Here is a 13,992-nt window from a genome sequence, read left to right on the forward strand (position 1 = left end):
TTGTACCTCGTAAAACTGGTATAACTCACTATTTTACAAACAAATGAAATTTTAGGCACGTCTATTTCAGCGCTGCCAAGAAATGTTCATTTTACCAGTTGCTTCAACTATTCGCCACTTGTTAACGCAGAAAAGGCCTATTCTATCATTCTGGAGACAAAATTATACTCGCTAGCGTCGAATCTTGCCCGATAACTTTCTTGTTTGTGCTTTCACATGCAAATGTTTCGGCAAGTGAGCAGAACCCAGAGATCGCGAGCAGAGAAGTGGCAAATCGAAGGCGTTGATTGGAACAGCTGATTTGTATTGTGAGAGTTATGACCCCTCTAATTTACCCTTAAGCCGGTTCATTTCGCATTCCAGTGTTATAGGGCTGCCACAATGGGTCCGTTGCATCCGATGATATTTAAAGCAAATACTATATTTTTATTTAATACTATATTTATGTTTAACATTGTATTTAAACACGTTTTTGTGGGTTTTGAAATATATTATAAAAGTAATGCTTATAGAAGCGAAAGAGGGTTTTAATAGTCGTAGTCTTAGCCGGTGAGTGCGACCATAACTTCGAGATCGGGACGCACATTCATTTTTCAGGACAACTTGGTCAAGCCTAGCCTTTTCTCTACTCTTTTAAGCTTTTATCGAAAATATTTTGTAAACTTCATTAGTATACATTTCATCATGGAACGCTACACACTTGAGCAACGATTGCAAATCGTGCAAATTTTTTATGAAAATAATCGTTCTGTTGCTGCTACTTTAAGAGCAGATTTTCCAAAAAATCATCTTCAGTGATGAAGCTCACTTTTGGCTCAATGGCTTTCTCAACAAGCAAAATATGCATTACTGGGCAGAAAGCAATCCACACGTGATTCATGAGGCACCGTTACATCCCGAAAAAATCACTGTTTGGTGCGGTTTACATGCCGGCGGCGTAATTGGCTCATATTTTTTCGTTGACGAGAACGATCGCCACGTTACTGTGAATGGAAATCGATACCGCGGCATGATAAACGATTATTTTTGGCCGCAATTGAATGGTATGGACTTAGACAACATCTGGTTTCAACAGGACGGGGTCACAAGCCACACAGCACACGCTACAATTGATTTGTTGAAGAGTAAGTTCGTTTTTTTTTTTAAGTTCGATGAGCGCATTATTTCCAGAAATGGACCGGTCGAATGGCCGCCGCGCTCGTGTAATTTGACGCCTCTAGACTATTTTCTTTGGGGTTATGTGAAGTCATTGGTCTACAGTAACAAGCCGGCGACGATTTGTGAGCTCAGAGCCAATATTGAACGCGAAATTGCTGGAATTTCGGCCGATTTATGCAAAAGAGTGGTCGAAAATTGGGTTCAACGATTGGACTTCGTAAAACGTGCACGCGGTGGTCATGCAAAAGAAATCGAATTTCGTACTTAAATTTATATGTTCAAACTCGATAATAAAAAAAAAATTGGTTAAAAAAGTCAAACCGTTTGTGTTTTATTCAAAAAAAAAAAGTTAAAGCGCTCTTACTGAAAAACGCTTTATAAGGGTGCATTTGAATTAACTCAATTAATTTAAATTAAGAAAATCCCAATTTGAGCGCAAAGCGTCATGGGGATAAGGATTTCGAATTCTGAAAGCACGTTTTATTAGCAGATGAAATCAATTTTAGAATATTTAGGTCAGAGAAACAATCATATGTGTGGAGAAGGCCTAATGAAGAGTTGCTGGAAAAAAACTTACGTCCGACAGTTAAGCATGGGGGTGGGTCGGTAATGGTATGGGGTTGTATGGTCTCTGCTAGTACTGGAAAATTGTGCTTCATTAAGGGCAATATGGACCACAAACAATACCTAACAATTATGGAAGAAAATTTGGTCCAAGTGCTGAAAAGTTAGAAATTAAGGACAATTTCCAGTACTATCATGACAACGATCCCAAGCATAAGGCACTTGATGTCCATCTATGGCTTATGTACAACTGCCCTAAAATACTTGAAATACCTCCGCAATCTCCAGCCATTAATATAAATGAACATCTATTGGCTCATTTGGAAAACCAACTGAAAAACCTTGTTATTAGAAACAAGAAAGACCTAGAAAATGCTATTAAAGAAGAGTAGGGGAAAATAGAACCTTTAACATGCACGAAGCTGGTGGAATCCATGGCAAAAATACTGAATGCTGTGAGGAAAAATAAAGGCTTGCCGACTAAATATTAATTATATTGTTTTTCCTCAAATATTATTTGCCTAACTCTATTTTATATAATATAAATGCCCGAGTTCTTTTTTGCCATGTATTTTGCTAAGTTTTTATGTTTGCATTTTCTATGTACGAATGAGTTAAAGTTTGTTTATGTTTTTTGTAGTTTTGAAGCATACGCTTGAAGAACAAACATAAATGTGACACATAAACGCATTAGATTTGCATTTTAATATGTATTTTTTGATGTAAAACCATATCACTTGGGTGTCCGAGTTCTTTATTGAGCCACAGTGTGTAATCTCTTTTTTCATGTCAGTCAAATTCGTTGCCGAAACGGACGCTACGGGCCCATTGTGACGGGCCTATTACACCATCTGTTTTATTCGTTGGAGCTGGCACTGCGCGACTTCTATCTTTTTTCAACTTACACCTTACAACTTTTTAGATGAAATCTGTATTATAAGGAACAATATTTCGAGTAGAAGAGGACGTAGAACATTGCTTCACAAACAATACAAGACTCAAATGAAGAGTTGTATGGATAGAGGAAAAGCTAGAAGATAAATATGATATAACTAAATATACATATACATACATACTCGTATGTAGGAAATCAAAATAGAAAGATTAGTTATTTAATAGGCTTGTGTACCTATAATTTGTCTCTTTCGAAGCAGGCTTACAACTGCTTCTCAATTTGTGACAAAAATTAGATTTATCCAATACAAATACCAAGTATGCTTGGCCATGTATCTATCATGCCATCGTAAGTAATATGAAAATGTGTGTAAAATATGGACAACCACCTCTTTTAAATATAATATAAGCAAGCTATTTAACTAATAGGGCATACATCTGTACTTAATTAGTGTAAACCAAGAAGCATCTTATCAAAAAAGCGAATAAAATACAATTGAATAAGCAAACAATCAATAAGTTTGAACATCAATACATATACCACATACACTACTACATACTACAATAACTAAATTGTATATGCACAATGTAAATAGAAAAATATAAAAAGCCGGAGAAACTCTTTTTCTGCACTCTACTAATTATTATTTGTTGTACACCAATGGCACTTGCTTGCTACATATATACATACATATAATTTACTTGCGATTAAAATTTTGGTATTGTGTAGTTTTGTTTGTCTGTGGTGTTGTAGCGATAGTTTTCGTTTTTATTTTGTTTTTGGTTTTGTTGACAAAAAATAGCAAGAATATATAAAATAAATCACACTTACCACTTTGACTAATATTTGCACATTAAATTTATATGTAGTAGTAGTAGTAGAAGAATTAATTAGTAGTAGGTAGGTGGAGGTACATAGGCTGTTGGGTTGTTTTGTCAGTTGTTATGAAGGTACGAGTAGGTACTGTATCCAGTTTTTTTTTGATTGTGATAAACAAAACCGCAAAATAGGCAATTTAGTAATTTTTTGCATCCATAAGTAGTAGTAGTAGTACAAGTAGTAGTAGTAGAAGTTGTTGTAGTTTTTGAGTTTATTTGTATGCATTTCTAAAAATGTTAGTACATACGAAAGACTTCATAGGGCGCAGGTAGAACACTGTATATATTTTGGTAACATATAAGTACTTGAATTAACTATAAAATGTGGCAAAAATGTTTCAACTTAGACGAAAAGTAAAAAAAAAAATTAAAAAAAAAAAAAACAACTTAATCGTTAATAATAAATATGTATTACACGAAAAAACAGCAAAATTAATGATATACATACACGCATATTACAAATAAAATATATTGTAGAAATAACAGATTTTTATTAGATTATGCAGAATTGTATTAAAAATAATCATAACTTTATTTGAGTTAGTGTAAGTAAAAGGTATTGAAATTTATCAAATAATTTAGTATCAAACTTCATGTTAGCGGCACAGTTATTGAGTGTTAGGGGGTTTAAGTAGTTTTTAAGCAAAATTGACTATTCATAGCAAACATTTAATATGAATTTTTTTTAGTAAATTTAAATAAGATAGAAAAATTAATAAACATGCTCGATTTTGAACAGCTTAGTAGCTAAACTGGGATATTTACTTTGGTTGTAAATTTAATTTCATTTCAAAAGGATATTTTAAAAATGATGTTGAAGTGTCGAGCAACAAACAAAGTGGCCACTTTATAAGACAAAAAAATTGGTGACAAAAAAAATTTTGAGCTAAGCCACGCTGTGATGATGAAACTGATAAATTTTATTAACTAATTCTAATATAAGGTGGTGCAAAATTAACCACTATATAGCAAAATTTATAATTTTGCATGTGGTTTCGTACGTCAATTATACGAGGGTCGTTTGAGAAGTCCGTGCAAAGTCAGAGAGATGGCGCTACGGGTGCGTATCGAGGTTATGGTTTTTTGAGCACAGGACGGCTGTATGAGGAATTAAATATTATGGTTGGTGACCACAACATCATGTCTCAGCCGCATATAAAATACTTGGGAGTACTGATCGATTCACACATGGCATGCAAGTCCCGACAATCTACAGTTAGTAAGTGACAAAGCTACACGTTTAAATGGTGCGCTGTGGAGGCTAATGCCTAATATCGGCAACAGTGACAAGCTCTGTGATCCTGCACGCAGCGCCGATTTGGGCTCATACGAAGAAAACCTATCATAAAGATATTTAATCAACATACAGAATTGGTGCGAAAAAGGTACCCACTGATCTTCTAGCGCATGAAATGGCACAGTTGTATAGCGACATAGGCCGTCGAATGCAGAAAAACAGGAAGAGTCCCACATCATGGCTTCGACCACAGGCTTTTGTTGCTCCCCCTCCTCTACCAAACAAAAATCATAAAGGTTATGTTTAGTTAGTAGCATCTTTTGGAAGAACACACACCAAGCTTCAGCCAGGTCGGTTTTGTTATTTGTATTTGGCGTTCGTTTGAATCGAGGAAGTAGAGTGATTTTCAAAAAAATCCTCGTCCACGACAACGCACCGGAAATAGGGGTTTCCCCCTATTTTCCAGATTATCCAGACTTGGCTCCAAGTCTCCATCCCTCGGACTACTATTTGTTCCCCAATTTTAAAAAAATGGCCGGCAGGAAAAAGATTTTATTCAAACGAGTAGGTGATTGCAGAAACGAATTACTACTTATCAGACTTGGAAAAATCCTATTATTCTGAAGGGATCAAAAAACTTGAACAGCATTGGACGGAGTGTATAGGCCTAAAAGGCGACTATGTCAAAAAAAAAAAACAAAAAAAGGTTTACCCCAAAGGTGGCCAAGAAGTATCCTAATTATAATAAAAGTTAATAATCACTCTTCAGTAAGCAATGGTATAACAGCAAACGCATTTCCATATTAAAAAATGCTTTTCATAAAAGACCACTTATATATGTCAAGGGTGATCAATTGAGAGGTATCGGATTTTAAATTGAAATAAAAGAACGAAAATTCAAAATGATTGTGCTCTCAAACAGTCGTTTATCATGACGCGATAGCGTTCGCCATTCACTGTAACATTGGTGCCAGCCTCGTTTTTGAAGAAATATGGGCATATGATTCCTTCAGCTCCATAGACCGCACCAAACGGTTGTTTCCAATGGAAGTAATGGCTGTTCTTGAATGGCTTTTGGTTACGCTTCAGCCCAAATATGGCAATTTTGCTTGTTGGCTTAATGGCTACGTTAATCGCTGAACACCATAAGTTGGCCTGAGCGATACGATTTTCTACGGAGTTGTACGATTTGTAAATGTTGTTGAGGCATCAAGTCCTTCCATGATGAAATGCCAATGAATATTGAAAACAATTATGTATTTAGTTTGACAGTAGTCTCGCGAGATCTGTCAAAAAACCCTATTAAAAAAGTATCTCCAACCTGATCACCCTTTATAAAGAAAAACAAAAATTATAAATAAAGGATAATTATTCCATTTGAATGTTCATAATTCTTTTATAAAAGTTTGGCTCACAGCCTAACAAAAATCAATATGTAAATCTAAATTTCAGACTTCGTATAAAAATTAAAAAAATTCCATAATCTTTTTATCATAATTCAACGGTTTTTAATTAGAGTGTCATGTGTGTCAAATATGATTAAAGAACGCACTATTTGCAAAAATTATAAATCATCCTATAGAGTGATTAATTTTGCGCCACCTCGTACATATGTGGCAGTTTGGGCCCTTGACCTTATAAGCTACTAAAATTAAAACTGTGTTATATGTTGCAAAAGGGGATTTTGGAGGCTGAAAGAGCAAAACATCAATTTTTAATTTGAAACACTTCACTTTCAACAGTGTTTAACCACAAGTGACACCGCAAAGCACACTGGCTATTAAGTACTTTAGTGTAACGTTAATAATAATTGAGTAATAATTATTATTTATTCTTCAAACAATCGGGGAGTACTTAATTATGGGCTAAAATTTTGTTTCCCTAAAATTGAATGCCATTTTCACTGACTGGTGCGTTGCCTACTCAAATATGCTGAAATGGCTCAGTCGAACTCAATGTATGTGTTTTGCTGTTTGTTGGGTGCGTTGCCGAACGATTTTCTAATTAAGTAGGACCACCTTTACAACAGTGTTAACTGGCAAAGGTGTGTGTACCTATGTGTGTCTTCGTATACTGTTCAGAGAGACACACACACGCGTTCTTGAAAACCTGGAGTATTTTTGCCTTTGGCACTTTATTTGTTGAGGACACAGTACAGTTTTATGCTGATTAAATTCGTTAATCCAAAAAACCAAAAAAAAAAAAAAAAAACTATAATAAAAAACACTGACAAAATACATACAAATGAATATGTTTAAATGATGATGAGAATATGTCATAATGAAGTGAATGTTGATAAAGAGTTATAACCATAACGGCGGTAGCAGCACTCACACAAATGAACTTACTGAAAATTTACGATGGTATGAGTATGAAATGAAGGAGTAAAGGTGACAGAGAAGGGATGAGAGTACATAGTAAGAACAATAAGAAATTTTCAGGATACAGCTAACAATGACATTAAAGGAATTTTTTTTTGTTAAAAAGTTAGAAACACGAAAAATACAGCGAAAAGGTTAGTAGTTATGCGTTTATGTTAGTTAATATGTATTAGTATGAGCTCAGATGAGATATGAAATGCTGTGTATGAGCTTAATGCAATAGATTTGTGCTTGGATGAGGTACAACATTTCATGTTTTGATATACTCGTACATATTTTATATTTTCTAATGTAGTTTTTAATGTAAATTAATGTCTCTAATGCTTGTTTATTTATGTACAAACTCATGTGTCTATGTATGTATGCTTATGTTTGTGTCGGTTTTCGTAGCAACTTACCCGCGTTGACTGTCACGTGGTGTTGATGGCGGCGTACTTGGTGAGCTCATCTCGCTAAGTGAGCTGCCCAGTGATGCACATTGCCGCTTTTTAACTGCATATAGCAAATTAAGTGTGGATCTGCTGAGGCTCGGCTTGATTGTCTACACGTGGCATTAGGTTTGATAAAAATTTAAAGCAATATTATTAAATTTCTATTTTTAGCTTTTCTCTTTTTTTCTGTCGCATATTTTGATTATACTTACGCTAAAGCATGGACCACGCAATTCACGCAAATCGATGCTTCTGAAGAGATCACATAAAACTAAGTCCTCGACGGAGGGGCACACACCGCTGGGCGGTTCGAATATTAGGCCAAGTACATCTAAAATCTAATGCGTGTTTGAGAGTAATTAGAAAAGGAGTATTAAAGAATGGCTGTAAATATTTGAATTTATTGTAAGTAGTTTTTTGAAATCAAGAAAGAAGAATGGATCAAAATTCCAAATATTTCCATATAAAAAATGTTCCCCTGAAGTTTTGTATTATAAAACTCTGTTTACACCTGGGCATGCCCAGAAAACTATTAGAGCAAATAAAGCTAATCTTGTTTAGTACGAATATATATATTAGGTGCGCAACTAAGTTCCCGCTGTTTGTTGATAGATGCCGCCAGCAGTGTGTGCTAGTCTATTCTAACATAACCTAAACGTCATAAAACAAGCTTAGACATATGGTAAACAAACTGCTTCGACATATTAGTGCTTTTGTTTTGTTATCATATACTTTTGGTTTTGTGAAAATGTCTGATTTTGTGCCGAATAATCATCATTTGCGCGAAGTGTTGATTTTCCTCTTTCATTCGAAAAAAAATGGCGGCTGAGAGCTCATTGAGAGCTACAAAAAGTTTATGGAGATACTGCTTTAAGTGAAACAACGTGCCGAGATTGGTTCCGTCGCTTCAAAGACGGTGCTTTTAATGTTGACGATCGTCCGCGTGACGGAAGGCCAAAAATGTTCGAAGACGCTGAATTGAAGGCATTGCTCAATGAGGATCCATGTCAAACGTAAGAAGAGCTTGCTTCAGTATTAGGAGTTACCTGCCAATCCATTTCCAAACGATTGCATGCTTTGGGAATGATGCAGAAACAGATTCAGAACAACTGCTCCAGCGGCAAAAAAGAAAGGGTTTTCTACATCGCATCGTGACGGGTGATGAAAAATGGATTCATTACAGCAATCCAAAGAAAAGGAAGTCACGGGGACTGCCCGGTCATGCTTCTATGACTTCAATTGATGCGATTGAGCCGAGCACTGCGCGAGATGCGGTCGCAATACGCGGTTGGGCATGAAAAAGTGATTCTACAGCATGACAACGCTCGGCCTCACGTTGCCGAACCCGTTAAAAAGTACCTGAAAACACTGAAATGGGAAATCCTACCCCACACGCCATATTATCCAGATACTGCGCCGCCCGATTATCACCTGTTCCGATCGATGGCACATGGTCTAGCTGACCAGTTGTTCCATTCATATGAAGACATCAAAAAATGGCTTGATCCGTGGATATCCTCAAAAGATGATCAGTGTTACCGCGATGGAATACGAGATCTAGCAGAAAGATGAGAAAAAGTAGTAGCCAGCGATGGGTAATACTTTCAATGATTCACTGTAACCATTTTTTCAGAACAAAGTTGTATTTTCATAAAAAAACAGCGAAAACTTAGTTGCGCACCTAATATAAAAAAAAATAATAATAATTTAAACATACACTTGCGAGCAAAACTGGTAATATACAAAGTATACTAAGTTACAGATTTTTTGATAATTTAAAATAAAATTTTAGAAGTAACTTCATGCTTCAAGTAACTTTAAAAACAACATTATTCAAGAAGCCAATAGTTCATGGAGAGATGATGATGCATGCCCAACTGCTAGGCTACTATAGCCGCAAATAAACAAGCAAAAGATAAAGGAATTGTTTAGGCTCTCAAGAGATGATATCTCGAAGGTCGTGGCTTGTTTCACCGGTCATTTGGCTATTTGGCAGGAATTTCTTGAGACTAGAAGTTTTCTTCCATCAATATTGTAGGAGTTGTAGAGATAAGGGAGAAGAAGAAATAGTTGAGCACTTCCTTTGCAATTGTCCAATCTTAGCTAAACTCGGAGTAGGTTGTCTGGGTAAACACTTTTCAATTCTCTTACTGAACTGTGTGACGTGGGGATTAGACCAATTCTGCGCTTCTTAAAAGCCCCAAAATGGTTTCAAGAAGATAAATAATAAAGTTCCCGTCTCGAACAGTGGTATCACAATGGACCTGTAAGTTCTAAGTGAGTTGGTCGTACGGACCGACTACCACCATAACCTAACCTAACCAATAACATTAAAAAATATGAAGTTTTAACCAAATTTATGTTAAATTTTATATATTTAAATTAGATATTTTATACAAAATTGTATATAATATTTTTACACTCGAAACTCAACAAATTTTCATCTATATTTTGAACCTTTTAATCTGAATATTTGGAAAACTTTCGTGTGTATAGTAACACGGCTCATGAAATTTTACTAAAATAAGTTTAAGTTTTAAGCGACTAACAAATCGTGTCTATTTAATAATTTTCTTTGCTGACAGCTCTTGCAAACTGGCGTTCGTTTTTTAATTTTTTTGTAAACTATGGTACTCTGATGTGTTGGCCCGAGACCACATCACTGCAGTGTATTTCAGCGAGCGAATTGTAAACTACATTTTTATTGGGTTCCAGAGCATGAGGGCATTAAAGGGAACCAGATAGTAGACGATATAGCGAAAAACGGGGTTTCTCTATCCCGACGGAATACCAAATTCAATACGAATATTATACAACGAGCTGGACAAAAACATGTTAAGAAAATTTAGGACAATATAGGATGATCCCAGTCGTACTCGATTTATACAATCACTAACACGAAGAGATTGAAGAACTATGATAGGTGTGCTGACGGGTCATGGCCCAGTATCTCGGACAGCGAGGAAGGAAGAAACACGTTTGAAATATCTGAGGTTACCCCAGTTTGATGGATAGGAAGATATCTCAGCAGTAAGTTGGAAATGTCTCCTTAAATTCGCAATAGAAACAGGCACCATGCGGGTGGACTATTTCAAAACACAAAACTCATAACTAATGAAGTACATAAGGCATCGCTATGGACTGAACCGGTCTATGAGTGACAACAAGTCAAGCAGTTCAACCTATCTTAAACTTTGTAACTGATCGTGCGCATTTCATTCCACAAGAAATTTAGTTTTATATGGAATAAAGAGCAAACTGCTTATTTATAATGTACGAGGGAGTATCCTAATACGTTTCCGATAAAAATATCTAAATATTTCGAGAAGTGATAATTATTTAAAGATAACACTGTAGGAGAGCGCAGATGATTTATTTAGATTCTTTTGCGTTTTTCTCGAAACCAACTTTTCAAAATGGTGGGCATTTACCCAAATAGTTTTAAACGATGGACCTAAAATTGGAACATATAATATCTTTTTAAATACTTATAGATTTCTCCCAGAGTGGCAGATTGTTTTTGATTATTTAATTAAAAAACAAATTATAAATATCTTTAACTAACTTTTTTACAAAAAAAAAACTTAAGGTCTACTATTTAATAATTTTTTAATATCTATTTATTTTTTCGGTCTTGGACACTTATAGTGTGATCAGGCACCATCTAAATATATTTTAGCATAAATACACTCGAATATTTTGATGTGTGAGCCATATTAGAATTATTTTAGGTAGCTTTAAAAATTGGTCTTGACGAAAATATGGAATTAAATGGGGATAATTTTCATGCGATTATTTTTAATATTTTATGACGTGTATTAGACAAGACAAAAATTCAGCGATGAACTAAAATCATTGTACTGCAAGCAAGCACCGTAAAAAACTATCACAACGAACATTTTCGTGGGTGCTGTTCGCTCAACGATGAACTCCGGGAAAATCGTGGAAAATCAGTTGTCGAGCCAGAAAATATCGATGTTATGCGTGAAATGATTGTATGTCAAGCATCAATAAGATTTTGCATTATAATTTTGTGGTAAAAAAGTTGTGCTTGCATTGACTTCCAATCAATTTAAAAAAAACACTTTGGAAACGTGACTGAACAGAGTGCTTTAAAATCGTTTCAAACGAATGCGAAAGTGTATTGATAATTATGGAAAATATTTTGAAAATCAATAAAACGATCCTCAACTACCAATGCACATTTGTTCCCACGACAGTCGGTTCTAAGTTGCCGGAATGACCCGGATTTATATCCGGCCAAGGACTGTCACTTCAGCAGCATTTCTCTTATACTTCTATGTATCGGGAATGTTTATGCTGCTACAACAATAACAACAACAACAACCAATACTCATTTTTTCATTGTTAGACCAGAAGTATAAATAACACTTCTCGTACCTGTTTCACATAAAAATTGTGGTAGGTACCACCAAGACAACCATTCGCCCACCAAGAGGGAGTGTCACAGAAAAACTGCTTCAATCTGAGGCGTGTATCTCCATCTTTCTAATCGTTAACAAAGGTGAAAAAGTTTTACGCCTAAGAGTTTAGCAAAAAAGTTATTTGCAATCATCTAATATTAATGCCATTAGAGCAGTTAAGTTTGTTAGCTTGCAGAAAAGCTTTTCAAAAATGTATAAAGAACTTTTTAAGCAATTTTGGTTCATAACAGGCTCAATAACGTAAGACTGTAGGAAATGCAAAAACTTCTTATTGAGAAATACGGCAACCTAAACCAGCAATCTTCCACAATTTTATTGCTGTTGCTATCAAAATCAAAGTCAAAAACGTTTATTTTACTTACCTGTGGGAAATGCTCCAATTCCATTTCGAGCACCCGCATGGACGGTTTGGGTGTGGTCATTTCTTGACCAGTGCACATTTCGTATATCAAATGGCCGAAGCAGATGATATCGACATTTTCGATTTCCGTTGTTGAACGCGACCACATAACAGCATTAATACGAGAACTAAGACCAAGCAGGCCATTCTCGAGGCCGGATAGTCTAAAAAATTTGAAAATGGTATATAACTTGTTTATTGAAGACGATTGTTATAATTCTTTCAATTAATAAATTAAGGTTTTAACTATTTTAGAAATTTTTATTATATCATATTACAACTGCAACGCATGTTACTTATACGCCCGGGTATCTCTTCGAAACAAACATGAAATCAAATGCACTTTGCATCCAAACATCTATTAATCCCTTTGTGCGCATACTTTTTGTATTATTTATATCTTGACTGCAAGCTAGCGAACCAAACGAACGATATAGGATATGCAATTTTCTTTTTTCTTTGTTGTGCTGCAACTGAGATTCGGTTGGGACGATTTTTCACAAATATGTACGCGGTAATAAGGTGAATTTTCAAATTTCGCGGGCTACGTACATTCGGCTTTTTATGTTGGTATACTTGTCTTGAAGATAAGTTAACGGTTTTAACAATATTCAGTTTTTAGTTTGTTTGTGAGAGGCATAAATAAATGGAATTAAGTGCTTAAAAATACTTGAAATGTTGACAGTGGCATACAGTGAGAAGACTCTGAGCATAGCTCAGGAATTGTTGAATGATGTCAACGATGATTCAGACTTGCTTAAAATGGTCATAACTGGTGACGAATCATGGGGAAAGGGTTATGACATCGAAACTGAAGCCCGATCGTCCCACTGGAAGAGTCCAGGAGACCAAAGAAATCACGCCAATTTCCATAAAATTTCAAGGCTTTGGCCACTGGTTTCTTCGATTACCATAGCAAAATGCGCCAGGAGTTCTTACCCCCAAGTCGTACGGTAAATAAGGACGTAAAAAACAATATTTGTGCAATATTTGTCATTTTATATTTACTATCCTCTGTTCTCCTCTATTCTGCTGAACGCCGTTTTCCATTTTTTCATTCTTCTTTATTTGGCTTTCCAATAAACCGAATGTGCGAATAAGCTGAGCTCACGATTTTAATTAAATAAATATAATGGACACTGTTATTCCAGTTAGTTGGGGATGGAGGTTTTCTATGATGAGACAATTCCGTCGGCATGTTACTTCGTTGCCATCTGAACAAGGCCGATTGGATGAGGGCGAATTCCGCTGTCGAAGCCACTAAGATGTGGCAGCTGAAGTTACTATCCCAATTTAACTTCATATGGCCAAAACTTGTAAACTATCAACTTAAGGTAGCAGTAGTATATATATATATACGTGAATTTTTTTTTTTGCAAATTGGTGGCTTGAGTATCAAAATCAGCTGAATATGTCTATGACGAACTCTTGTGAAAAGAAAACTAGGAACGTAATACCACGAATTTTGGTCAAAATGTAAACAAAACAAATTCTTTTGACTTGTAGTCCAATAAAGCGAAAGAAACAAAAAAAAAAAAAACACAAATCCGTTTTTCTAGTAATAACTCCTTAAATGAATTGAAGGCTTAACTCCTCCACAATG

The 13,992-nt window shown here is 35.4% G+C and overlaps 1 protein-coding gene across 5 annotated transcripts in view; it reads right to left on the bottom strand.

Annotated features, from left to right (window-relative positions):
* The window catches only part of LOC129249318 (slowpoke-binding protein), a 199,131-nt gene that overhangs the window by 6,907 nt on the left and 178,232 nt on the right, over positions 1–13,992 (bottom strand). For 4 of the 5 annotated variants that reach the window (XM_054889054.1, XM_054889055.1, XM_054889053.1 and 1 more), the window contains 3 exons: positions 12,352–12,553; positions 7,757–7,882; positions 7,512–7,654 (listed from right to left, as the gene is read on the bottom strand). In XM_054889054.1, coding sequence (XP_054745029.1) covers positions 7,512–7,654; positions 7,757–7,882; positions 12,352–12,553 — 471 coding nt within the window. Of the gene's footprint in view, positions 1–3,454; positions 3,773–7,511; positions 7,655–7,756; positions 7,883–12,351; positions 12,554–13,992 lie in introns of those variants that run through there. The other variant, XM_054889056.1, reaches the window with a different exon arrangement.

Source organism: Anastrepha obliqua, chromosome 5, assembly GCF_027943255.1.
Source record: "Anastrepha obliqua isolate idAnaObli1 chromosome 5, idAnaObli1_1.0, whole genome shotgun sequence".
In the NCBI taxonomy this organism is placed as follows: domain Eukaryota; kingdom Metazoa; phylum Arthropoda; class Insecta; order Diptera; family Tephritidae; genus Anastrepha; species Anastrepha obliqua.